A 24,686-nucleotide genomic window follows, 5' to 3' on the forward strand; every position below is an offset into this window, starting at 1 on the left:
GCAGTTTTTTTCAAATTAAAACAAGATTTATCTACCACAACAAATATAACGATAAAAATCTCCAATTCTTGGTCTATAATAATCATACTACTGTAACATGATACACTATTTTGATTAAATTTGTAGGCATTTTTGTATCATGTGAACAAGTTTGGGCATGTTCTGCTGAAGCAGCCGTCCTGTTGACAAATCGAGTACCCTGTCTGTGTATTTTGCCATGAGTGTTCGCACTTCTTGGGGTGCTTCAGGGGGGAACTTTGTGTTCGTTAGCAAGACTGGCACAATTGGTTTGCCGATGGCCATAGCCGTGTACATATCCTGAAAACACAATGAATTAGCTGCCTCCGAATATATCCCGAACCAGGTAGTAAAACTATATCAATAAAGCTAAATTAACGCCGACCCTGGTAATTTTTTTAAAAAGTTTTGTTGTGATTTTAGGTGTACAATACAATAGTATACAATTTAAATTTTTATTTTTAATCATTCTTAATGAGCAATAATTAGTTCTAAAAATCTCACTGTCTATCTATATTTTTTTCGCATTTGCATTTTGAGATATGGAAAAAAGGACGATTGGAGAGTAATTGGCGACTTTTGCCGCTTATTATTTCAGATACCGAGATTTAAATGGCGACAAACAGTTTTCACCATCTGCTTAAAAATCCCCCATTTGTTATTGTTTAATGCTAAAACTACTCTCTTAGTGTTAATGTTTTTTGGAGAAAATGAAGTCATCCTTTAAAATAATTTTCAATAATTTAAAAATAAAACAGTGTTTTAACCTTTTTCAGACTTTTCTTGATTACTATCAGTTTTAAATGTGACCGAGGCTATTTGTACCATAAATTTTTTTCCATAATACGAAATTATTTATTGGAACAAAGGAGCTGTGACTTCAAATTTTGTCAAATTAACACGCTTGTAAAATTTTCCGCCTATCTAAAAACTCGCTTGCTTCCCAAAAGTGGCCGTCTAGCTTGGTTAATTGCAAATCATTTAACACAACTGTTGGAGCTTCCAAGTTTCATTAGCTTACAATGAAAAAATCTTTTTCTTGAAAAATACTGTTTAGAGCAAATATGGGTAACGTTCAATTTGGTTGTTTTTGCACCTTTCAAAAACAAAACGTACACAAGCTTCATGTTTTCAAGATTTCGATGTATATTTTAAGCAACCTAAGACGTACATATCTAAATGAGTTGTCGGGCAGTTACCGCGCAAACGCATTTAATCATCTAGTTTTCAAATTTTACAAGGAAACATGTAAAAGGAAGAGTTTGTCTTTGCAAACAGTAAATGATACTACCCTAATCGAGATTAAGACGCATGTAAATACAGTCCTTGACTAAAATTGTCCATGAAAAAATCAGGGCTCAGTCGAAATATTGCTGGTATAGCCAAATTTGACCTCTGTTGTTTTTTATTCGCTAATAACAAAAAGAATATAATATTTTCCTGACATGGTTCAATTGTTTTTGAAAGCTGTATACACATGGTTTTCCACTCCTTGAGAAATTTTTGGAATTCGTCCGGCGATTTTTTGGCAAAAACAATTTATCTGTTTTACCTAATTTTGGCCTATGAAAAGACCTTCTATTGAATCATGAAACGATTTTCGTTTTGATAAACTGACCCATTAAGAGACCCTGTTTTGACCAATAAAATTTTATAGTACAAACCTGGGTCGACTCATAAAAGATTCAGCATGACCGTTATCATCTATGAGAAGACCGTGTATCGATCCCAAAAAAACTTTGTACAGAATTTAGGTATTTGTTCAACAGTGTAATGTCGGTCAACATCACCTCCATTAACTTTTTGGGTATTTTCATAAAGTCTAGACCTGTATTAGGGAATAATTTCTTGTATAGATGTTCAAATATTCATTTATTTTAAGTTTAAAGTAGGGTTAGGGACAGTCGTTCTGAAATGCGGGCCTAAATAACCTAAATGAGAGCAAGGAGGCTCGTTAATGTGCGTTTGCACATGATGTTCCGACCCGTCTTCATCTATATTTTTGACTTATCTGTCTTTTGACTTCCATTTTTGCAAAGAATAGATGTTCGAGTTTAAAAATATCGTTACATAACCAAACTAATAAATGAAAAAAGTAATGCCATGCCTCATTACAACGAGATCTTCCATTGGACAGACTACGAGAAAAAAAACAACATCAACAAAAAAGCAAACACAAAAACTTTTCGGCACGTTAAAAAATTAATATCTTAATTTAAAAGCACCTAGTAACAACGTCAATCAGACAAAACCCTATTTATAAAAATTTACTTTTTTTCCAACCACACATCAGATGGGGTTTTTTCTTTTAAGACTAGGTAAAAAGTCGACAAAAAAGAGAAATAATGTGGCGAAAATCAAAAATCTATCATCATTTTTAAACCAAATAATCTCAAAAGTCTTAAAAATATTTAGAATTTGATAAAATAATTCTGAATAAATTTACTATAAAGTCATAATGAAAGCCAAAGGAACGGTTTCCGCTTAAGCTAAGCAACAGGAACCGACTAAAGATGCAGAAAACCTTAAATAAATATTAACAACAATTTACAAACATTGCAAAAATACAAATTAGAGAAGCCTTTTAAATTTTTAGCTATTATATGAATATTATATATATTTATTTCAATTTCTATTTACACTAATTCAATTGAAGTTATACTGAATGAATAAATAAGCTCAATTGAGCCAGGTTTGAAAATCATTGGGATCTGTTTTTACGCGATTGTGCTAAAAGAAGGGAAAAAGAAACAAAAATATACCAATCACATAACTTTTTATGAAAACGCAGATTGTCCAACAAACAAAACATCAGTTACGTCATAAAATCAGTAAACATGTTAACTTTAAAACTACACGGAATTGAATAGGTTCTCTCACTGATGAGAATGAGTTGCAAATTGACAAAAAGAACAGTGAAAGCTGAAAATAATTTAAAATTACTTTAAATTACTTTTTGACTCCAATAAAATTTGACTCCAAATTTTTTAACAATTGGACTTCAATAAACCAACTTTTCAGTAAAACCTTTTCTACTGTAAATAAACTTTTTAACAGCAATTGTAATTTTCACAATTTAGCAATTTGACTCCAAAACAATTTTATTTCAAATTTTTTAACAATTTGACTCCAATAAATCAACAAATATGAACAAAAACAATAACACCACGAAATTTTTGAGAAAACCCGTAGGATAAACAAAATTAAACTGAATAGCTTTCAAAGGAGGCTAAGGAATACGCAGAGTTACGCAGCAATGAGACAACAAGGATGTTTTTCTTTCTTATTCACCAATAGGACATTACAATAGGTCTTTGACTATGAAATTAACAAAAAATACAGCAAAATCCAAAAATTAAGTAGAAACGTGCGAGAAGAAAGTGTCGAAGCGATTTAAACCATAAGATTTTCTCTTATAATCTCTAAGCTAATGCAACTATCAATAGTAGACTGATGTGTTAAGATTCCAAAAGAAACCACAAAAGTAACGAAAAAATATCCAAAAATAAACAAATTTTGAAAACTCGTGCATCGAATCCAGAACCCAAAAAGTTAAAAGAAAAACCGCCAACCAGATTAATTTTAGTTGAAAATAAGCTTAAGATTGGTTAATTTTTAAAGAGAAAATTTAAAAATTTTTTTAAAGTCTTAATATCCATTAATTTCAATGACTTTCAAAGGACGTCAATAAATACGCTCCATTGGAGCGTAGGCCTCGATTGCACGATAGTATTCATGGATAGGTGTAATAAATAAGACATCAGAATAAGTCTTACGACTATAGAAAAAAACCACAAATGCGGGCAAAAATTCAGTAGAGAAGTGCGAGAAGAAAGTGTCGAAGCCATTTAAACCATAAACTTTTCCTCGAAAACTTAATCCATGATCTATTGAAAATCTTCTCTAAGCCAGCGGGAGATATCAATATCAGGATAATATTTCAAGAGGAAACAACAACAGGAAAATATTCAAAAAATTTTTTTATTTTTTTCGAAAATTTGTGGCATTGAAGTCATATAACAATTGTTTAGAAGGCAAAACCGCTAACCAGAATGATTTCGGTTGCAGTGAAAAGAAGAGGGGAGCCCTGTCAAAACTGAGACTGACTTACAATTTACAAAATTATGTTTATTATCGGTTAATGTTTAAAAATGTTCTCGAAAAATCATTTTTAAAGTCTTAAAAGCCATTGGCTGTCCAATGAAACCTCTAGATAGGTTCACTTAATGTGCATTACAAAACCTATTGCACTGTTAGTTAACAAGTCTATGCCATAGGACTCTCAAAATTTAGTAACGATTCAAAAAGAAAATCAAAGTCATTTCAAAAATACGAAAACTCAGAGCCGAAGCCAAAAAAATTACGAGCGATTCCTTGAAAACGCAATTTTTTGTTCATTGGGCTTCATTTGAATGTAAGTCAGGTTTTTTTTAACGGAACCCAGATATTAAAAAAGACTATTCTCTAGGTCACCCAAGAAAACAAAAAAGTTTGATAATTTTTCTAAAAAAGCTCTCAAATAGAATTCGAATTTTTTTTTATAGTAAACTTCCCTATGAGACCAGAAATAGTTTTTTATCGCCTTTCGTCTAATAGGAACTCAAAATTGTTTCATTTTGTGGCGTGAAATGTAATTTGAATTAATACTTTAAAAAAAGATCTTAATTTGAAGAAAAATTACACGAAAAGTGAAGAAAATCATGCTAAATATCGCTTGTTCACACAAAACGTCAATCCTCGATAACTCCTCGAAAAAAAAACAAAGTTCAAAAAAATTTTGGTTTTGAACTCTTCGCTGGACGAGCTTTGTAAGGATACCACTCACATTTCTCTACGATGAATATTTCGATCGGCCAAAAATGTCTGAACAAAAAACCCATTTGAGTTTATAGTTCCTCCTCCCACAAGTGAGGTCGGAACAACAAGTAAAATGATTTCAAGTGCCACTATAGGAACAGCGCCATTTTCTACCTTGTGGCAATTTGCTGATTGTGGATACTGTTCTGAAAAACAGCACACGACAGCTGAACACTTTCTCATGTTTCGAATAATCTGATTTTGAAGCGTGTCCAGCTTGGCAGTCTCAAACGGCTTATTTACTGATGATGACGGTGAGCTACTGTTGCTGTTATTGTTATTGTTGTTTCCGGACTTAGAGGTGCTGTTTTGGACAGCCTTGCTTCTCTGGGGCGTGGCAGCCGAGGAAAAATCCGCCCAGCTTGGGATGCCGCAGTATTGCAGGAGTTCCGATAGCTTGTAGGCTTCAACCTGAAAAACAAACAGAAGAAGCTCGAATAATCGTGATCATCGTGTTCTATTCATCCCAGCGTATGTTATCACGCTCCCTGGGGGCAAGTGCAAACTTTACAAAGTGTAGGTAATTTGTTATCAAACATAATATGTGACAGGCAGACATACACCACGGTGGTAGGCCGAACATAATAGATTCGGACTTCAAGGGCCTAATTGAAAACATGTGATCAATGTAGGGCAGCACAAATTAAACTTAAATTTTTTCGACGCTTCAGACACATTTGCGAATATCATTTGAAACAACTGTCTGAGAAAAAGATGTGTTTGAGACACCGTATAAATGAAAGAATCGGGATGCCTCCACGAATTCTCAGCCATTTTCCAAAAATGATTGCCGATGTTTTGTGTTGTATTTTTAGAGACCGTTCCAAATTCTTGGTGCGTGACATGCTACTCTTACTTTATCTCGCTTACAGGGATTGAATGACTGGGCCTAAGTATCTGTAAGAAGGAAGATACCTGGATGTCCCAGTGGTAGCTGAGGAAGACAGAGGCCATACCCGTGCTAGAGTCCAGATCGCCCAATTGTGATGAAGTGGAGAAAAAGTCAGCCAAACACCGGATGTTCTCGGTCAACATGTACACATACTCCTATAGCCACAAAAACAAAAAAAAATAATTTCGAGAAGCAGTCATCCTTAGGAAACAAAATTAATAGCCTACGCCAGGAATTGTTAACTTTAACCGAAACAAAACCGATGATGGCACTTTCTTTTTTTCTTTGCCCTCGTTGTTTTGGTTGCTTTGAAATGTAAGAAAACTTCGTACATAAAAAGCCGACGATTTCTTGCTCAGAAAAAAGCGTACATACCGACGATTTCTTGCGCTCTAAAACGGAACATACCGAACAGTTCTTACATCAAAGCCTGAAGAAGTTTTCTCGACCCAGTTTCCTTTTTGTCGTTTTTCTTCGGTCGCCTAAACTAGTGTACAGAACTTTGTCAATTCTTTCTGATAGGGGGTGCTCTGTCAAAATTGTGTGAAGCAATGAAAAATAATGCAAAATGTAAGCCGGATGAATTGTAAAACCCAGAAAAGGGTTGATGTAATCTATAATTATGATGTCAAATTACTTTGACTTAATCATATCTAAATAAGCAAACCTGTTGAAGTACAACGTGAGATGGGATTGGTCTGGCAGGTGCCACCAAGTACTCAACAACCTCCATGTCCTCATTGAAAGAGGAGATACTCAGAGTGGCCGCTGGCTTGTCTTCCAGAATCGCCTTCATTCCAACCCTGAATCGATGTTACATGATAAAAGTGCATGCAATTGAATTCAACAAAATCCCAGTATTCCCACCGGTATTTTATACAAATAAGCAAGAGTACTCACTAATGTCATTAACAGTTCAGTCGGTAGTCTGTCCCATAAAGTTAAAATAAGCCATCTTTCGAGAAACGCCAAAAGATCGAAATGGCCAATTGAATGCCAATGTTTTTCATCATGATTTCTGAGCCGATTGAAAAATCATTTTGCTTAAAATTATCAAAAATACTGTCATATTTTTTATTCATAACTGCATTATTCTTTTCATAACTGTAAAAGCTCAAAGGTAAAAGTTCAAATTTAGTAATATGATCTTTGATCTTTCAACACTGTCAATAGCTTTTTGAACCTTTCACTCATTTCAACTTTATGGAAATCTTAAAATCAGTAGGGAATCGATGGATTCCATATCAAGATCCGCATTCTCTTAAGCCTACCCCAGTTCTGTGATTTTAGTTATTTTAGTTTTCCACAAATTTTTGTGGCTTTACACCAATTTTGAAACTGCAACTAATATTAGTTACGAGAGCATGTTTTATTTATCAAAAATTGTAACATGGCTGCAGATTCATCTCATTTTCTTTTTTTCCATCCCTAAAAAACCTCAAAAGCTAGGATATGGTCAATAAATTTTGCTTGAACCTCGGAGCTTCCTTATTATCTATTTTTCTTCAAACCCCGTGAAAAAACGGATGAAATGTAATGTTACTTATGGGAATTAACATACAACATAGACAACCTCATTTTTGACTCTATTGAAGACCCCTCGTGACCATCTCCCCCTCCCCCTTCTCCCCTCATCAGCACAGTACACATGTTTCTCTCCATCCACTCCACGAAAACAACTTCATTGTACACGAAGGGACTGCTCGCACCTGATTGGCTCATTATCACCAAGAAGTTGCTGCACTGAGCCATGATTGGTCCATTCTCCATCAGGAACTCCTCACGTGATTGGCCCAATTTCTTAACACGTGCAGTGATGTTACCAATTGGTAAATGGTTGGGATCTTTCTAATTATAGAGCTTCTAAAAATGTAGCCCTTTATTAAAAAAAGAATTGAGGTAATTCGAGGGTTTAGGGGTACTTGGTGGTGGTGGTATCGGTTTCTACTGTAATCATTTTAGTTTGGTGATAAAAAGTTGTTCAAGGGAAAGCAAAAAAAAAACGATTTGATTGAAGAACAGAATTATACTTTAGAAAAATCTGCCTATCAAAACGTTTGTCATGAATCCTTCTTTGTATATTTTTTCGTGTTGAGCCAAAACTTGTTTTTTCGTGTCGAGCCAGCTTACGAAAAACCTTACGAAAATAGAAAAAAACAATGATAATGGGGCCAAAAGAACTCTATAATTCTGAACAGCACGCAGTTCAAAATTGGATATTGTTTGGTTTTATAGATCTCTGGCTCAAAGCGGTCAAAAATGGGTACGAAAATCATACCTGGTGGTAAGTGACAAAGAATCCTTTGGCTGTGAAGTACTTCTGAATATTGAAGGCAACTCCGATGTCTTTTGGGTCAAAGATTAAGTATATTGTAGATGGTCTCTCTTTGGTGTTACTCAATCTAGAACAAAATCGAAAAAGTTCTCTTTTTGGCTAATTAATATTTGGCCCAATTCTTTTATAGCTGTCGACCAGATAATGTTTGAACAAATCAACTTTTGCAAGGCTAAACTGTAAATTTTTGTCCGATATCTTATAAGTTAGTTGAAGTGCTGCGAAAAATGCAACGACAGGCATTACATATATGTCAAAAGACTCGTATACTGATTAGTGGCGTGATAGTCGAGTGAAAAGGTAGTGTTCAACTAATAGTTCACTCCCTTGCAGCTGTGAACCAATCAGCGTCAAGATTAGCTAATATTTTACATAATATTTTACAAATACTTTGGGTCAGCTGAAGCCTGACTAAAATTGGCCGCAGCGGTGGTAAAATATAACTGTTTAATACACGAAAGAAGTGACCAAAGTCACAACAGCACCAGTGTTAATATTAGATAATACTGAGAAACGTGCGGATGATGAGAAAAAGGAGGCTGAAAACAGTCCGCTATGGTTTAACGTTGTTCAATTGCAATAAGCAAAAACTAATTATTGTTGATTTTTGCTGAAAACATACGGATATCTACTCAAATTATTGCAAATTCTTGCGTGGTTTTATTCGTTAATTACACTATTGGACCAAAAATTACTCAATCACTTTAATCACTTATTCATGATTAGAATTATTAAATCTGGTCAGCTATTGGTCGTATTTTTTGCAACAAGTTTCGTCAGCTTATTGATTGCTTCATTCGTTCGTTGGTTCCCGTTCAGAAAGTCGGATAGAATGTATCATTTCTACAGTACTGCGAGTACACAATACGCTTAGATCAGTTCTCATTTTCGATTTCGGCCCAATTAAAGAGTTTTAATAAGTTTTGTAAAAAATAGAACTGCCCTGATTAATAGTGGATTGCAAGCCAATAAGAGTTTGAATATAACGATAAAATTTTTTGTCACGCCTGAAGCGATTAATCAACCTCGCACTAAATAAAGTTAAGGTAAATATACCTTGACGGAGTTAAGATAAATCGTTGTTACGGTAAAATTAAGGTAAAATGTCCCTTAACTTTACCTTAACTTGAGTTCAGGTAAAAATTAACCTAAACTTTGTTAATTAAAACTATCTTTAATTACTTGACCTTTTTTTGGTAACGTACCGCAGTAAAATTACCAAAAAATTGTTATGCTTGCTTAACAAAAACAAACACGCCTCCATTACTACTCTTCGAGAGATAAAAATAGATGATCTAGACTATTCAAAAATATTTATCCAAAAATAAACTATTTTCTCAAGGTGAAAAATTGTAATTAGTTTTTTTGGTGGATTTCCCATCCTTTAAAAAGTCGTATTGTAGCAGAAGGGAATTCTCACTGAAAGTTAAAAATCAGAAATTTGGGTCCCCAATTTTTTAGACTTAAATCATTTTTTTCTCGAGCCTAAACAAAATTTTTATATCAACTTTACAATCGATAACGTGTTTGAGTTAGAAATTTCATAGCTAGAAAAATTCTCAGCTTTCACCGTGTTAACCGCTAAAACGGGCGCTTTCCTGTAAAATATTTCTTTTCACGCTTTTTACAGCAATTGTTGTATTATTTTCCTTTAAAATTTCGAATCTAGCTATTATGTGATCACAATTCACACCTGCAGTGCCAATTGTCCTTTCTGTTCAGATCCTGTTTCAATCTGTCCTGGACGAGTTCTGGAATCTTCTTGCTGATGTGCTTCTTGTCAACCAGAAGATAGTCTGCTAGTTCTTGTTCTCCGAGAGAGGACAATAAGAAGCCATCTATTTCACGCTCCAGAAAAGCATCCAGAAAGAAGTCCGGAACTCCTTTGGATCTAGAAATCGTGGATAAGGTTCATTATACAAGCTAAACCCCTACCCTGAAATAAAAACCAAACAAAAATGAGCAAATTTGTGTAAATTTGTGTAAATCTCATTCCTAGTTGTTACCGAAACATGGATAAACGAAAAAACTGACATTCCCGAGTTTTATCTGTGCAATAGTCATCACTTCATTCACCAACCAAGATCATCATTAACTTACTTTATGTCAACGATTTCAGTGAAGCTGTATCAACGAATTGTGATGTATTACAGTTTGCCGATGATACAGCAATTCTATGTCATGCAAAGAATGAAGCAAATTTGCAGCTAATAGCTGAAGATACATTAAACAAGACAGATCAATATATGAAACAAAACAGGTTAACTTTGAATGAGAAAAAAACGGAGTTAATGGTGTTCAGGAATGAAAAATTGCCGATCATTGAAACTGTCGATTTCAAGGGACACCGATTGGAAGCATCTGAAAAATGTAGATATTTAGGTGTAATAATTGATAGGGAACTGACATACCAAAATCAACTAAATAAGGTTATCAGTAAAATGGCTTCAGCAATCAGATCATTATATTTGGTTCGTTATCAGGTACCGCTAAAAACAAGAATAAATCTTTTTAAATCACTAGTTTTGTCTCATTTAGATTTTAGCGCAATTTTTTTTCAAACTTTACCATCTTACTCTATTGACAGAATTAACAAACAGATAAACTGGGGAATAAAAGTTTGCTTTATGAAAACCAAATACGATACTGCCAGAGATCTACTTCTGGAGACTAAAATTCTTCCAGCAGAGCTCCAAATAACACGGGTGTCTTTAAATAGGTTTTTCAATATTCTCCAACAAACAAGAAATCGCTCTAATAAACATTTCAGATTTTTAGAAAACGTGCCTATTATTGTAAACAAACGAACCCATAACCTTTTCTTAGAACAAAAATGTAAGTCAAAATGGAGTAATGATTCAATTGTTCGTAACTTTATTCGAAAATGGAACACACTTCCAATTACAATTAGAAAAGAAACGTCGAAGACCAAATTTAAACAAAAAGTTACAGCGGAAATGCTTAAACGACACGAAAGAGTTCCAATAGACAGAAGGGTTGCAGGATTTAAACATATTTTTTATTAAATTATTTTACGAAAACCGAACCTTAGTTTGTTATAAATAAGAAAAAAATAATGTTTGATTAATAAATTTCTAACATGTAACATTAACCAAGTGGTTAGTTTAATTTACATGTTTGCAGATTAAAAAAAATAAAATTGAGAATGGAGGTCAGCAGCGTTGAGGTCAAAGACCTATGTATAGACTACCCGGGCAAAAATGACATCAGCACAATATCCAATACAAGTGAATTTTGATCAGATTTTCCTTAGCTGGAAACTTTATTGTTTCTTCTGCTCTTGGTCTTTCAATGTAAAATTAACTTAGGACCAGATTTTGTCCAGACCACTCTACAAGAGATCACTTCGACATGGGATTTCAACCGTGGCAGTAATGGCTCTCACGTCATTTACACATTTTTCATCTTGAGCTTCATCATAGGTATAAACAATTGTATGTTTTCGAAGATTATGTAAGAGCAATGAATAAAATTTGATCATTCAGATAAAAGATATTCAGATTCTTTTATTACTGATAAGATTTCATATAAACCAGTTATGATTGACAAGATAGCTCTACTACAGTACTAATATGACTGGTCGCTCAACTGGTGCTTGCTAGGGAAAAGTAATGGCCTTTAACACACTTGGAACAAACCTGAGCCAGCTCTGCACATCGTCTACATCCCAGTGAAGTAGCGCTTTCTTTTTGTAAGCAGTGCTCTCCTTCTCACCATCCCCCTCCTCCTCTGTAGATGGGGGGAATTCAGTGCCTGTGCCCTTGTCAGCTATTGTGGCATTTTTTGCGAACCGTTTCTCAAGTTGAGGTCCCAGGGTTCCGGCTGTTATGAACACCTGCGCAAAAAGTGGATGATTACTTTAATAGTTGGAAAAAAAAACGAAACGGAATGTTGAGGGAGATGACCGCAGTTTATTGACATCATTCCGGTCAGTACTCAAAAATAGAGGGCTTTAAGTGGAGTTCCTTAATAAGTTTCCGCTCATTTCATACAATTTTTTGAGCACAAAAAGAGCGAAGTACTCGACAAGGATACATAAATATTACATAATTTGAAGTTATATCTCCGATTGACTTCTCATCAATTCTACTAGCCCTTGTTCTTCAGCCAAATTTAAATCAATTCATTTGCTTCACGTTAGGCTCACAATTGCCCCCATTTTTATAACCCTTTAAAAAAATGGGGCGCCAAACGATGAATTTTGGAAATCATATTGGTTAGAATAATATCAACAGAAAACCATTTTATGAATAAAAATATGTAAATGAGTCAACTGTAGTAAGAAAGCAAAACCTTTTCGCTGATGTTTTCCATATCGTAGTTGCTCAGGTCGACCTTTCCACTGATGTGTTCGTTAATGGCAGAAGATAACTCGGCTGCCTCGTACAATACCACGTACACTCGGATTGATTTCGGATTCACACGACTTCGCTCTAAAATGAAAATGTTCGAAATCAAACTAAAAATTATGAGCCCAATGGCCAAATATGGAAGGAGTCAGTTTTTTTTTGACATCAAGGTTTTTAAAATGAAAAACAATAACAATTTATACAACTGGTCCAAAGATCATGTGATAAAAAACTGCTGAGGCACTTCAACGAACTTTTGATACACGAACAAGCAAAATAATTCCTTTAATTTTAAAATAATAGGATAGTACTGGACACAAATAACAACCAGACGCTCGGAGTCTAGATGATCCTTGACCCTTGAGTACGACTTTTATTTGAAAACACTGGATACCTCAGAACCCTCAGGTTGATATAATTTTACCGGATAAAGAGGCAATTGCGTTCTCAATGATTTTCCAATGAAAAACCGTTATTGAAAGAAGTTTTTTTTGGTTATGGTTTAAGGTAATTTCAGTTTAGTAGTAATTCAATCGTGCAATTTTGAATTTTGTACAATTTGAAGCAACCAGAAATTTTTTTTCAAGGTTTACCTTACTCGAAGAAAAAAATGTTTTCTGTGCACTTTAAATGCAAAAACTGGCATATTTTATATCAATTAACTCAAACTGGTGTACTGTTGTGAATTGTGAGTTCATGTTTCAACAAACTTTGGGCCAATGAGAGAAAATGTGTATAAAAATCAACCGAGCATCAAATGAGAAGATCGTAAGATTGTCGAAAAACATAATTTCCCTCGTTTGTTCTCTGATGCCGTTACAAAGTTTCCATATGTGATGAATTCAGCTAACAGTCCCTTGGAGTCCTTAGCTACCCGAAGAACATGGTTCTGGAAGGTTTTTGGCACAAAAAAAGAAAGGTTTTCTTTTTCACCATCACTTTTATTTTACTCTTTTAAATTTTCAATTAATCACATTGAAAAGAATCCTGTAGAATTTTTGCTCAGTTAGATATGTGACCAAAATAAGTCCAATTAGACAACGAAACATCGATGTGATATTAAGCATCTCAAGTCGAAAAAACAAAAAATCGTTTTTTTTTTGTTTTCTATTCAACGAGGAAGTTTTCCTCACGTTTTTGAAAGACACTTAGAAAAATGTTTCGTCTGTTTTGATTTTAATTTAAATGCTGCAAGATTTACGACATAGGTTATAAAAAATATGCAGACATTTTAGACATTTTTACAAAAAACTTAGATTTGCTAAAGCTTTTTGATTTGATTTATTTGTTTCCTAAAGAAAGCAAAAAATGTTAGTAACTCTCTCGTACTTCCATTTCACTGAAATTAACAATGAAACATAAATTAATTCGTGAACTTAAATTCTGTAAACTCAGTTATCAGAAATAGATTGTGGGAAGTGGGCTTAATGGGCCTAACGTGAGTCTTTTAGAACTTGATAAAATATTTAAAGTGAAGATTGTTTGATCTTCCTCTTGAGTCGAAAAAGTTTTAGAAAAGTTTAAACACTGCATACTTCGAACCAAATAGCCTACAGAAAACAGACCAATTTTTTTAACAAAAACCATTTTCATCAAGAAGCCAGAAAATTGATTACAAAATTTATTGATTTTTTGAACTGATATATATATATATATATATATATATATATATATATATATATATATCTATATATATAATGAATTTAAAACTTTTCCTTTTCTTACCTTTTATAAATTTTTTGCGTCTTCTCTTTATTTTTTTCAGATTTCCACGCGTCTCAACAATTTTGCTGTTCTGATTACATCGAAAACCTGTTGAATTATCAAGAAATTTTAAAATCTAAAATAGTAACTAAAAAGAACAACCCTTGAAAAATTGAAGAAATTTCTTTTCTTTTCTTTTTATGATGAAAATTTTTTTTACAAAAACACAAAAAATCCCGTCTTTTTACAAAAAAATGAAACAAGGCCAGTAACAACCTTGCCGATAGCGATTGTTGAATCGTTGACGCACATCGAGATTGAACTATAAAAAAAAAGAACAGAAAGGAAACTGACAGATTTTTTAAAAAAATGTCAGACAGGGTTCGGATTTTGATTCAATATGCAGTTCTGTTAAGTTACTATCTGCAATTAATCCAGCATCTGACATTAATATAGCCATAAGTTGAAAAAGGTTTAAAACATTTTTTTTCTTTCAATGCACTATAAGTTAGTGAACTGGTTTACATAATCTGTTAGTCCCGTTTCGTTTGGTTTTGCTCATTTGATTGTGACCGTATTGCGTAGGTCAATGAATGATCATTTATAAGCTTCATTCAGCAGAAACAGTGAGCAAGCAAATTCAGATATCAAATGTGAAATTTTTGAAATTTGTAAACCAAAATGTGTAACAAAACATAAAACTAGCCAGAAATGCAACAAAATTTGCCAGAAGAATACAATTGAACCAAAAAAATTAAAAAATTCGACTAACTCTTTAGATAATTCCAGTCAACCTACCTACAAAAATACTCACACACCAATATGCTAGATATGCTCCAATTTTTTTCTACTGTTGAACAAATTGAAAAAATGAAAGTAATTTCCAAAATTGTTTCGAGATTTTTCATTTTTTCATCATTTTCTCCACAAAAACGCTGCTTTATACGATAAAAACTGTAATTATCTGATCACTGCTAATAATTTGAGCAATGAGTGCCCCATCATTAATCAATGCGATAAGCAAAAAATGGCCAAAAATTGCTGATTTAGCTGAACAATTTTCAAAATAGCTAAAAGACATCAAAAATACTAACTCGGATTTTTTATATCAAATGTTGAAAACACCATTTGAACATGTTTAAATTTTTCATTACAGCACATTCAAGCCACTAAACCCCCAAAATTTTTTCAATATATTCCACGGTCCTTTCCCTGGAGAGGCAAAAGAAATTGGAAGGAAAACGTGAAATTTATAATTTTTATAGTTTTTCTTTAAATAAAAATCTGTAATTTTTTAAAAAATTAATTGATAATTTTCTAATTAAATTGTAGTTGTTTTTACAAAAATAAAACAATAACCTGAATATTGTAACCTCAATGTTGTTTCTCTTTTTTAGCTATGATGCAAAAATTTGACTGAAAAATTGAAAATTTGAAAACAAAAGTGAAAATATGACTGATTGACTGAAAAATTCTTTTTTAATGAGTTTGTAGTTTTTCTTTTTAAATAATTCGTTGTTTTTTATGAAAAGAACAAAAGTAACCTCCAAGGGATGAAAATTGGTGTTCTCTTTCTTACGTACGATGCCTAAACAAAAATTGAGAGTTTGACTGAGGAAAAAAAAGCCACCCTTGCATATTTATTCCCCCTTTTTGAAAAAATGTTGGAACAATTAAACGAAAAGTTTAATACTAAAAACAATTATTAACGAGTGAAAGCTAAGTTTCCAAGTTGTTTACACAGAGATAACAGTTTTAGCCAAGATAATTCACATATTTGTTGCTTTTTGACAAAGCAGCCAAAATTTATTTTCTCCTCTGAAAATTATGCTGTGAAAATTTCTGAGCAGTGGAAGAAAAATATGAAAAGGAATCTAAACTACTGGCTAGAAATTAGAAATGATATCTGTAAGTTAGTTTTCTCTGATCCCATTAGTTTGAAAGTTTTGCGCGTTTTCTATCCCGGGTCGGGGTTTGGCGGTGAATTTTCGTAAGAAATGCGGTGAAATGCGGCGAAAAAAAAAAAATTTTCACCGCGTATTTCTTACATCTTTTTGCGGTGAATGCGGTGAATTGCGGTGAAATATTTATTTTCACCGCGTTCTCATTATTATTACAAAAAAGAATCGTCCCCACTGGGGTGACCTCCTGCATGCCTGCAACTGCTTAGTCCACGGCGCCAACTGTCACTAACATCTTTGAAATATCTTGCGAATTTAAATCAGATTGAGTAAACTTTGGAAATCATATGCGGTGATTTTTTGTAAGAAATGCTTTGAATTTCGCGGCGAATTTTTGTAAGAAATGCGGTGAAATGTGGTGAATTATTTTTTTTCACCGTATTCACCGCTTTCACCGCATTTCTTACATTATTTTGCCACAAAAGTCGAAGCGGTGAATTTTTGTAAGAATGAGGTGAATTTTGCGGTGAATTGTTGTAAGACATGCGGTGAAATGCGGTGAAGTTTTTATTTTCACCGCTTTCACCGCAATCACCGCATTTCTTACAAAAATTCACCGCATTCACCGCATTTCTTACAAAAATTTGCCTAAAAACCTCGACCCGCGATTAATTCGAGAATAATTTGTGAAACTAGGTGGAACAACTACCAATAACCAATGGTAAAATGTTAAATGTCTTTTCTATGAACACTAAACCTTGAAAAAACACGACCAATCCAATAATTGATTCGCTCAAGTGCTGTTTGTCAGACCGCAATCTGGCCGATGGTTGCATTGTATACTTGTCTTTATCGTCACAAAGCGGAAAAATGAGCAATTAAGTTTCTTCAGTTGAAATCTTTTACATTTTGGTACTTAGTATAATCTTTTGTATGAACTTTGCGTGGCCATAACAGAGAACCTTTGAAATATCAAAACTTTGAACTTTTGGTATTACATCGAAATTTGGAACGCAACATTTTTACCTAATATAGTTTTGAGTTCGTTTACACACTGTCGGCTGTCCATGTATGCATTGGAGAGTACGACCAGAGCACCCTTGCATCTCTCAGCCATTTCCAGTCTCTGGGACATCCAACTGGAAGTAGAGAGGCAGTTTTCCTTAAGGTCAACCCACATGTCATTCCCTTTATTCACACAGCAATCATCTCACTCAGTTTTTCTCTGATTTTAGACTATCAGTATGTTTTCAGCTATAAGTTCAGACTTAGATTATGCTCTGGCTCTTCAAATCGCGACAGTTTTCCCGCGCGTTTATTTTTTTTTGCGTTGTAGAGGGAAACTCTTCGAATAAGAGTAATTTTGCAACTAAAACGCTTTTTTAGCATGACAGTTTACGCTTTTTCATCCTGCTCAGCTTAGTTCCAGATTTTTTCTTCAGCTTATCTCAGGCTGAGGTCGCAGAACAAAGATCGGTGTATCCAGATAGTCCAAGACGAAAAAAAACAAATTGTGTTCAAAGTTGTCTATAAAGAGACTATGATGGGCGGATAATGCCTATGTCAGGACCTTCCTGATCTCAGGCGTGCTTTCAGGCAAACAGTAGTTTTGAGCGCATGACGTTTCCCGTTTCCAAATACCTTCTATTCGTTCTGAGACCTCAGCCTAGATTTCTGTTTTTAAGCACAAAAAATTTATAGATGATGGGCGTGTATTCTTCCCCAAATTGTATTCAGTGTTTAGTGTAGACACTAGCTCAGTGATGAACTTTCTCTCCAAATAGTCACTCTCAGTGCTGTATGAAATGAATACTCCTTTTCTGAAACAACAAACACCCAATACTTATTACAAAATGCTACACAACATTGAGACCTGAGCCATCTCGAGTAAATACGAGGTGATGTAATGATTGCGTGGAAAAACAATTCTTTCAGCGGTTAATTACGTTAAATAAATGGTGAAAATGCATTTAGCGCCTCATGAGTCACACACAATTTGTACAAAAATACTTCGTACCGTAAGCTCACCATTGCCCAACTTTTGTTTCAAACCACTTTTTTGTGTCTATCAATCTTATCTGGCTATAATGAGCCACCTGTAACATACGCAACTAATTTTTTGTATTAATATGTTGCAAATTTATCACAAAGCCGCAGTCAACAGTCACAAAAGGTAAAAATCGGCCAGAAAAGTGTGCTGTAATCAGAGGAACCATCATTCGTTTTTCTGTCAGAGTCCACTTTTCTGTGATTCTAGTGTGTAAGGAAACTCAGTTTGAATCCGAAGCACAAAGTCTAAGAAAAACTGCATTGGGTAAACAACCGGTAATCAGTCATATTGATCAACAATTAACCCAAAACCGTTTGATGATATGTCTTCAACAAGGAGGCTCGGTAATGTGCGTTCGCAAATTAAGTTCCGACCCCGCTCATCTACATTTTTCACTTAATTGTCTACCAAATGAGGAAGAGATAAAAAAAATTAACAGATCAACATATCGTTCAACAAACTACTAAAAGAATAAAACAATTTACTCTAGAGGGCCTAGGAGACCTGTGGCTACCATAATATGACTACCAGAAAAGACGGCAATAAAAATCAAATAGTTGCAAATATTAATTACGACCAAAACTCCTTGTCCATTTTTTGAAAACCAAAAAAACCAAATCAAAACGGCATCAGATAAAATTTATATCAGAAGATTAACTGGCATTTTATTGAAACAAAAAATGGGACTTTTCCTCAATGCGACATGGCAACAAGTCGACTAGAAATGAGCAAAAGGGGCAAGTTAATTAAAACATTGCTTTTCTTAAAAAAAAGAATTAAATTCAAACTGATTAGAAATCTTACGCATCAAATGAAATCATTGAGAGGGTCTTTTATACCTTGATAGAGAGCGACTGAGGCCTTTCGTTATGCAGGATATGTGAAACGACTACAAAAAACGACAAGTACAGGAAAAAAAACTAAAAAATTGCATGAAAAAAAATGCACGAAAACGATGTGCCCCAATCAATTAAATATTAAGCTGATCTCTAAAAACATAAAAAAATTTTGTTTGCAATTTTTGAAGGTAACAAAATTTGGAAATCAAATGACGCCCATTATTGCGATTCTATGAAAAGAGAACAAAAACCTACAAAAAAGGGACAAATATGCAAAAATCACGAAAATTGGTTTTATGAAAAGTGGTTGTTCCAAGAAGAAAGACTGTTTGAGGAAAATAAAACTGTTATGAAGAGCATATTGAATTTCAATAGATAACTGATGTCAATTATATATAGAGATGCTTAGCTACAAGTTAACAGAAATAAAATTGGTAGATCTCAAAATCTATCTATCTATTTTAAAAATTCAGAGCCAACAAAAGCTTCCGACTAAAAGAGTTGACAGTTTGTCTTGCAACTACCCGGAAAAGCCATTGCGACTTTTATTAATGAGACTAAATCATAAGACTATGAAATAACATTAAATACAAGCTGAACTAATAAGTTTCACAAACAACTTTAAGAAACCACAGTTTTGAAGCCGTTCAATTTATAAGATATTAACCGAGAGAATATAGCATCTTCTTTTGCTTCTTCTTTGACCATCATAAGGTCTTTTTTTGAAACGACTATCACAAAACGACAACAAAAAGAACCACAAAAACTGAAAAGTATCTAAACTTCACAAAATCCTTCTGAAACAAATTGTCTAAGCCCTGAAGATATCATTTAAAACGTTTAAACAACAGAAAAATTATTGTTTGATTCAAAAAAACTTTTGAAAGAACTCTAATTAAGGAGACTAATTTACGAAAATGATACAAATTTGTATAATACGAAAAAAACGCAAACCAGAACAAAAGGGATGAGTTGAAGAATACTATTGCTCTTTTTTTAGAAATTTAATTGGAACGTCAAAACAACCATTAGCTATTTACGATATCAGTTATTAAGTTCATTTGTTCATCTATAGTTGGCCACTGAGATCTTTAATTACACAATATTTAGCATATGACAACAAAAAATAACAACAAATAAAGGACAAAAATAAAAAACTCTACCAATTTCTGCAAGAGAACGGTGTCGCAGCCCTTCAAACCATATGTTATTATAACAAAAAATATGTTCAATTTCAAATGTTGTAAAGGTTTTTTCTGTTAGATTGTTAAATAATGTTACAATTTACAAAAAAACAACAGCAAAAATGTGAAAACATGCACAAAAATCAGAAAATTTTGTATGAAAACTCGTAGTGCCAAAAGCAAGAAAAACGTTTGTTAAAACAATCAACCACAAAATTAGTTTGTGTTCTATACGGAGATTGAGCTGTACTTACTGAGAATAATCAAAATGTTGACTAAAATAATATAAAAAAATGACAAATTCAAAAAATCACAGAAATTTCCTTAAAACAAATGCATTCAATAACATAAGAGACATTAGGTAACAACCGAATGAGTAGAAAAGAATCACTTGTCTCTCTTGAGGAAAAATTTTAGAGCTTTGAATGGTTAAATTTAGAAATTAGACTGCCAAAAAAATAACAATTCAAGGCAAAAGACAAGAATTCAGTTAAATTTTACTTAAATTCTTCTTCAAAACCAAAAAAACCCTTTGGTTCTCTGAAAACAAAACTGTATCTACATTCGGCCTCACATTTACGTAAATTGGAGCTGCCATTAACGGAGCCGTGAATAAAAAATTTTGTCAGTAATTAACATTAAAATAAAAAAAGGAAAATACTTTGAAAAAAGGCAGCATCAAAATAAAAACCAAAAAGTCTATGATTCTAAGAATCCATGATATTGTCGAACCTCTCCCTGATTTTTTCGAGCGCCCAGCAAGTTGACCAAGTGTTGCAAGTGATTGCGATTTAGACCAATTGTTGCGTGGAATTCATCAAATTTAAAAAAAGAACGATGCGTTTTGTATAATTATCGAGTTAAATCTGCAAAAAACGGAAGCCAAGAAAACTTCTATCAAACAATTTTAGCCAAAAAATTTTAGCCAAAAAACTTCGATCAAACAATTCAGCAACGCTCTTCTATTTTTAATGGTAACAACAACACTCTGCCGTTAAAAATTTAACTTATTTTGAACTATATTAGCGAAATTGTGCCAAGTTTTTGCAAAAATTACTGAAAATGTGTACAAAAACAGTCGAATGTTCACAAGACTTTAAACCGAATAGGGATAACTCCCTGTAAAAAACGAAAATCGAAAAAATCTTTTTAACTCTGTATTTTACGCTGGACGGGCTTTTCAATGATACCACTCACAATTCTCTACGATGAATATATCGATCGGCCAAAATTGATTGAACAATAAAAAACCCAGTTGAGTATATAGTTCCTCCTCCCCACTATAGTGGGTGTCGGAACAAATATTCCTCTAAAATTACCAACACATTACTACATTGAACATTAAAGCAATTTTTGACTGATGATTTATACTAAATTGTCGCTATTAAACACGTAGTTAGGTCGCAATCCAATTCAATTCCAAATATATCTATTTGAATAGCAAGCAGAAGTGAATCATTCTTTTTCAATTATAATGTTTTATGTCTTCCTGTGAAAAGAATCACAGTCTGGTTCTCCAACCGTTAATACTGATTGAACCTGTCATCACTCTGTTGATTACACACTAGGTTTCCTGCACAGAATGGCCAAAACACAGGCCTTTTCCTGTGCAGACTTGCCGCAACAAGGACTTCTTCCCCTACAGAGTTCCTAGTACACGATAGTTTTCCTTCGCAGGAGAACTTGAACGCGGCTTTCCGTTCAGAAGATACAGTACAACACAACCGTTTGTCAATACAGGATACCCCTTACACATCCTCTTAAATGTGAAGAAACATCAAAACTGATTTTCAACTGAAAAAAAGTATGCAGAGTTTGTTCGGTGCATATACAGCACAGTTATTGAGGTTTAAATGAAAATTTCGAAGTAGAAAAAACCTTTAATTTATTACTCATGTTTTTCTTATGCGACATGAGTAACTTCTGTACGAAGTTTTTAAACTGATGACAAAATGCATAAGACGTGAAAGTTGCATCATGGACATAAATCACTTCATTACACAAAATGAACTGTCAAAACTGTGCTCATGCGAAAAACGTGTTAAAGCTGTCCCCCTTAATTCATCTTTTTCCGAAAACAGTCTGTCAAATAAAATCCGAAAACTCTTAAACGTTTTTCTCAAACTGGATTCTAATTTTGTAACAAAAGTGAAAAATTTGAGCGGCGCACAGTTAAATAATTTTGCTCACGAAAAGCTAGAAAACTATTTTTTACTGAATGAACAACTCACTAGGTTAATTTATGGCTTAAATTAGAAAATTTGTTCATCAAAAAGTATGACCAAATTGAAATTATTTTAACGCTAACCTTCCTTGTTTTTTTATCGCTATCACTTTAATTTTGATTTCCACTGAATAACTTTGAAATAAATAACATGAAATTTCTCTTCCGACTATGAGACGCCTGAAAACGGACCTTATGGTCTAATGGCGATCTTTCTGGTGCTCTTTTTTTGTATTGATCAACTGTGTAAGTGCTCTATTTATTCTGCTGTAAAGACACCAGTAAACAATTTATTATTATTATTATTATGCGTCCAGAGTTTATCCACCCAATAAATGCAAGGTTAAATACATTTATTTTGTATTCACATTCATACTAAAAGTTTTCTCCAAACTCCTTTTCGTTTCTGATTGAAATTTATTTCTGAAGTATGCAAAGCCTATCTTTGTTCCCATATCGTTTTTTGACTTCCTTTACAATTTCTTACAGAAATCATTGTGTAATTCGACATATTCAAAGAAACTGTTCCAACATTTCAACTTTTTCTCGTTGAATACATTTCTTGGTACTATTTTAGTAGAGTGAGGTTGTTTTTTTTGACTGAGATAACACTGACTGAAGCAAACAGTTACTTTTCTCACGAATTCAACGCCTTATGCGCAAATCTGGGGTACGCTTTTTTGGAAATCACTGCTTTTTATTGAAAATCACTGAAAAAAGCTGATTTTCTACGCAAAACCTTCAGAGGTTGAGGTTCGGGACCGAAAGGACCTCTGTTAAGAAAAGTCAAATCTAAAAGCCTTGCTATCTTACTTTTGCAAGATTGAGAATGCTTTGTGCTCAGAGTCAGCACAAAACCATTTCTTAACAGATGATTGACAACTCTAAGAGCACAATTGATCAAAAGTTTTGAGGATTCTGACCGAGAGAAGTTCCATGCCCTTGTCAAATCGTTCATGCGCTCAGAATGGCCTCGATCATAATTTTTATGAAATGATAAAGGGCAAGATGCTCTGAGTTCTTGCGATTTACAGATCTCATTTTGCTTCTGTCTTTAGCCACAATTGCACTCAAATTAAATAAGCGAAGCTCTAAAAATACCTGATGACAAAACCAAAATAATGTTGTGCTCTTGTGCGCTTGTGCGCTTAGATATATTTTTTTCAGACCTTTGTGCGTTTGAAAAAGCTTTGGATCAAACTTTGGCGAGCTGGAAATTTTTTCTGCTTAGAAACCAACGATGATTGGACTTTCATGACATATTAAACCATTTGTGATCATACCACGTCTGCTATTGTGCTATTAAGTCCGCTTCTGATCAGACGACCTTTGACCGGCCTTTGATCAACCATGTTCAGGCTATTGTTCAGAAATTATTTATTTTTCGAATTTTGCTTTCAACACTTAATCCTCTTAAATTCCGCGTATTGGTCAAAGACTGAGAATTAAACGATCGTTTAATTAATTCCTTACCTTTTTGAACTTTTTATCGGTCTGTTCTTGGGCTTTGGGGTGTTCTGTGGTGCGTGTGGTAGTATACCAGGAGCCGTGCTCTCAGTTGCAGCTGTCATCGTGTCACCACCCGGCATAGTTTCAAAAAACTAATTTTATAATAAATAAATTCAATAAAACAATATCATATATTTATTCACAGATATACTTGTGAGAACATTTCATCAATATGAATTTCACTTGAATTTATCAAAATTTGCGGGAAGTTTTTTATATTAAGAAAAACCTTGCTTGAAAATAGTGTCGCTAAAAATAATTATCAAGATTATAACTCTCAAAACGACGTTTTTCTGTCTGGGAGTCAAACTAAACTAAAGTACACGTTTAAATTGAGCGCTTTTGAAGAGATTAATAATATATAAAGACAAAGCTCATTCATAATCAAATAAAAGTTGTGTAACACCAACATATGCATTTTAACTGCGGTTTATTAATTATTAAACTTTACAGAACGAGTAAAAGTTATAAAAAAACTGAAGCCAAATTCTAACATAACGACCATGTTTGTTGATAACAGCGTTGAATAAAAAAGAAGTCTTAATTAATAGATAGTCAAATAGTCAAGAAAAACGCGAAGATAAATAGACTTACGTTTGCTCAATTTGTTTATGTAAAAACAATATATTGATTGTCTACATTGAAAAACGAAAGCGGGGAATATAGGATGCGACAAGCTTTTTTGTTTACTTTTGTTTACTGTTTAGGGATTTCCTTTGTGAGACTGTGAAAAGACTTGTCACCTTACGGCTCTGTTTTATTTGATCAAAGTGCCAATCTTTGTTGCGGTTTGGCAGCACTTC

General features: G+C 33.6%; 1 protein-coding gene across 1 annotated transcript; it reads right to left on the bottom strand.

Moving 5' to 3' along the window:
* Positions 1-24,343, bottom strand: LOC142339800 (uncharacterized). Its single transcript, XM_075390075.1, has 12 exons — positions 23,848-24,343; positions 17,796-17,897; positions 17,104-17,261; positions 12,417-12,556; positions 11,762-11,958; positions 9,796-9,993; positions 8,046-8,169; positions 7,341-7,567; positions 6,435-6,570; positions 5,791-5,922; positions 4,990-5,286; positions 1-318 (listed from the first exon to the last, which is right to left on the bottom strand). Exons 1-12 carry the CDS (start codon positions 23,961-23,963, stop codon positions 115-117), a joined length of 2,031 nt encoding a protein of 676 aa, XP_075246190.1. The 5' UTR covers positions 23,964-24,343; the 3' UTR covers positions 1-114.
* Between the last annotated feature and the right edge of the window lie 343 nt (positions 24,344-24,686).

This window comes from Convolutriloba macropyga, chromosome 5 (assembly GCF_964194025.1).
Source record: "Convolutriloba macropyga chromosome 5, txConMacr16.3, whole genome shotgun sequence".
Taxonomy (NCBI): domain Eukaryota; kingdom Metazoa; phylum Xenacoelomorpha; order Acoela; family Convolutidae; genus Convolutriloba; species Convolutriloba macropyga.

Excerpts from the sequence above, each read along its gene's own strand:
- LOC142339800 (XM_075390075.1), bottom strand. The coding sequence starts at position 23,963 with ATGCCGGGTGGTGACACGATGACAGCTGCAACTGAGAGCACGGCTCCT. Across the intron at positions 11,959-12,416 it reads TGGAAAACATCAGCGAAAAG|GTGTTCATAACAGCCGGAAC; the intron begins GTTTTGCTTTCT and ends CTTTTTGCGCAG. Across the intron at positions 6,571-7,340 it reads TCAATAGAGTCAAAAATGAG|GGTTGGAATGAAGGCGATTC; the intron begins GTTGTCTATGTT and ends ACATCGATTCAG.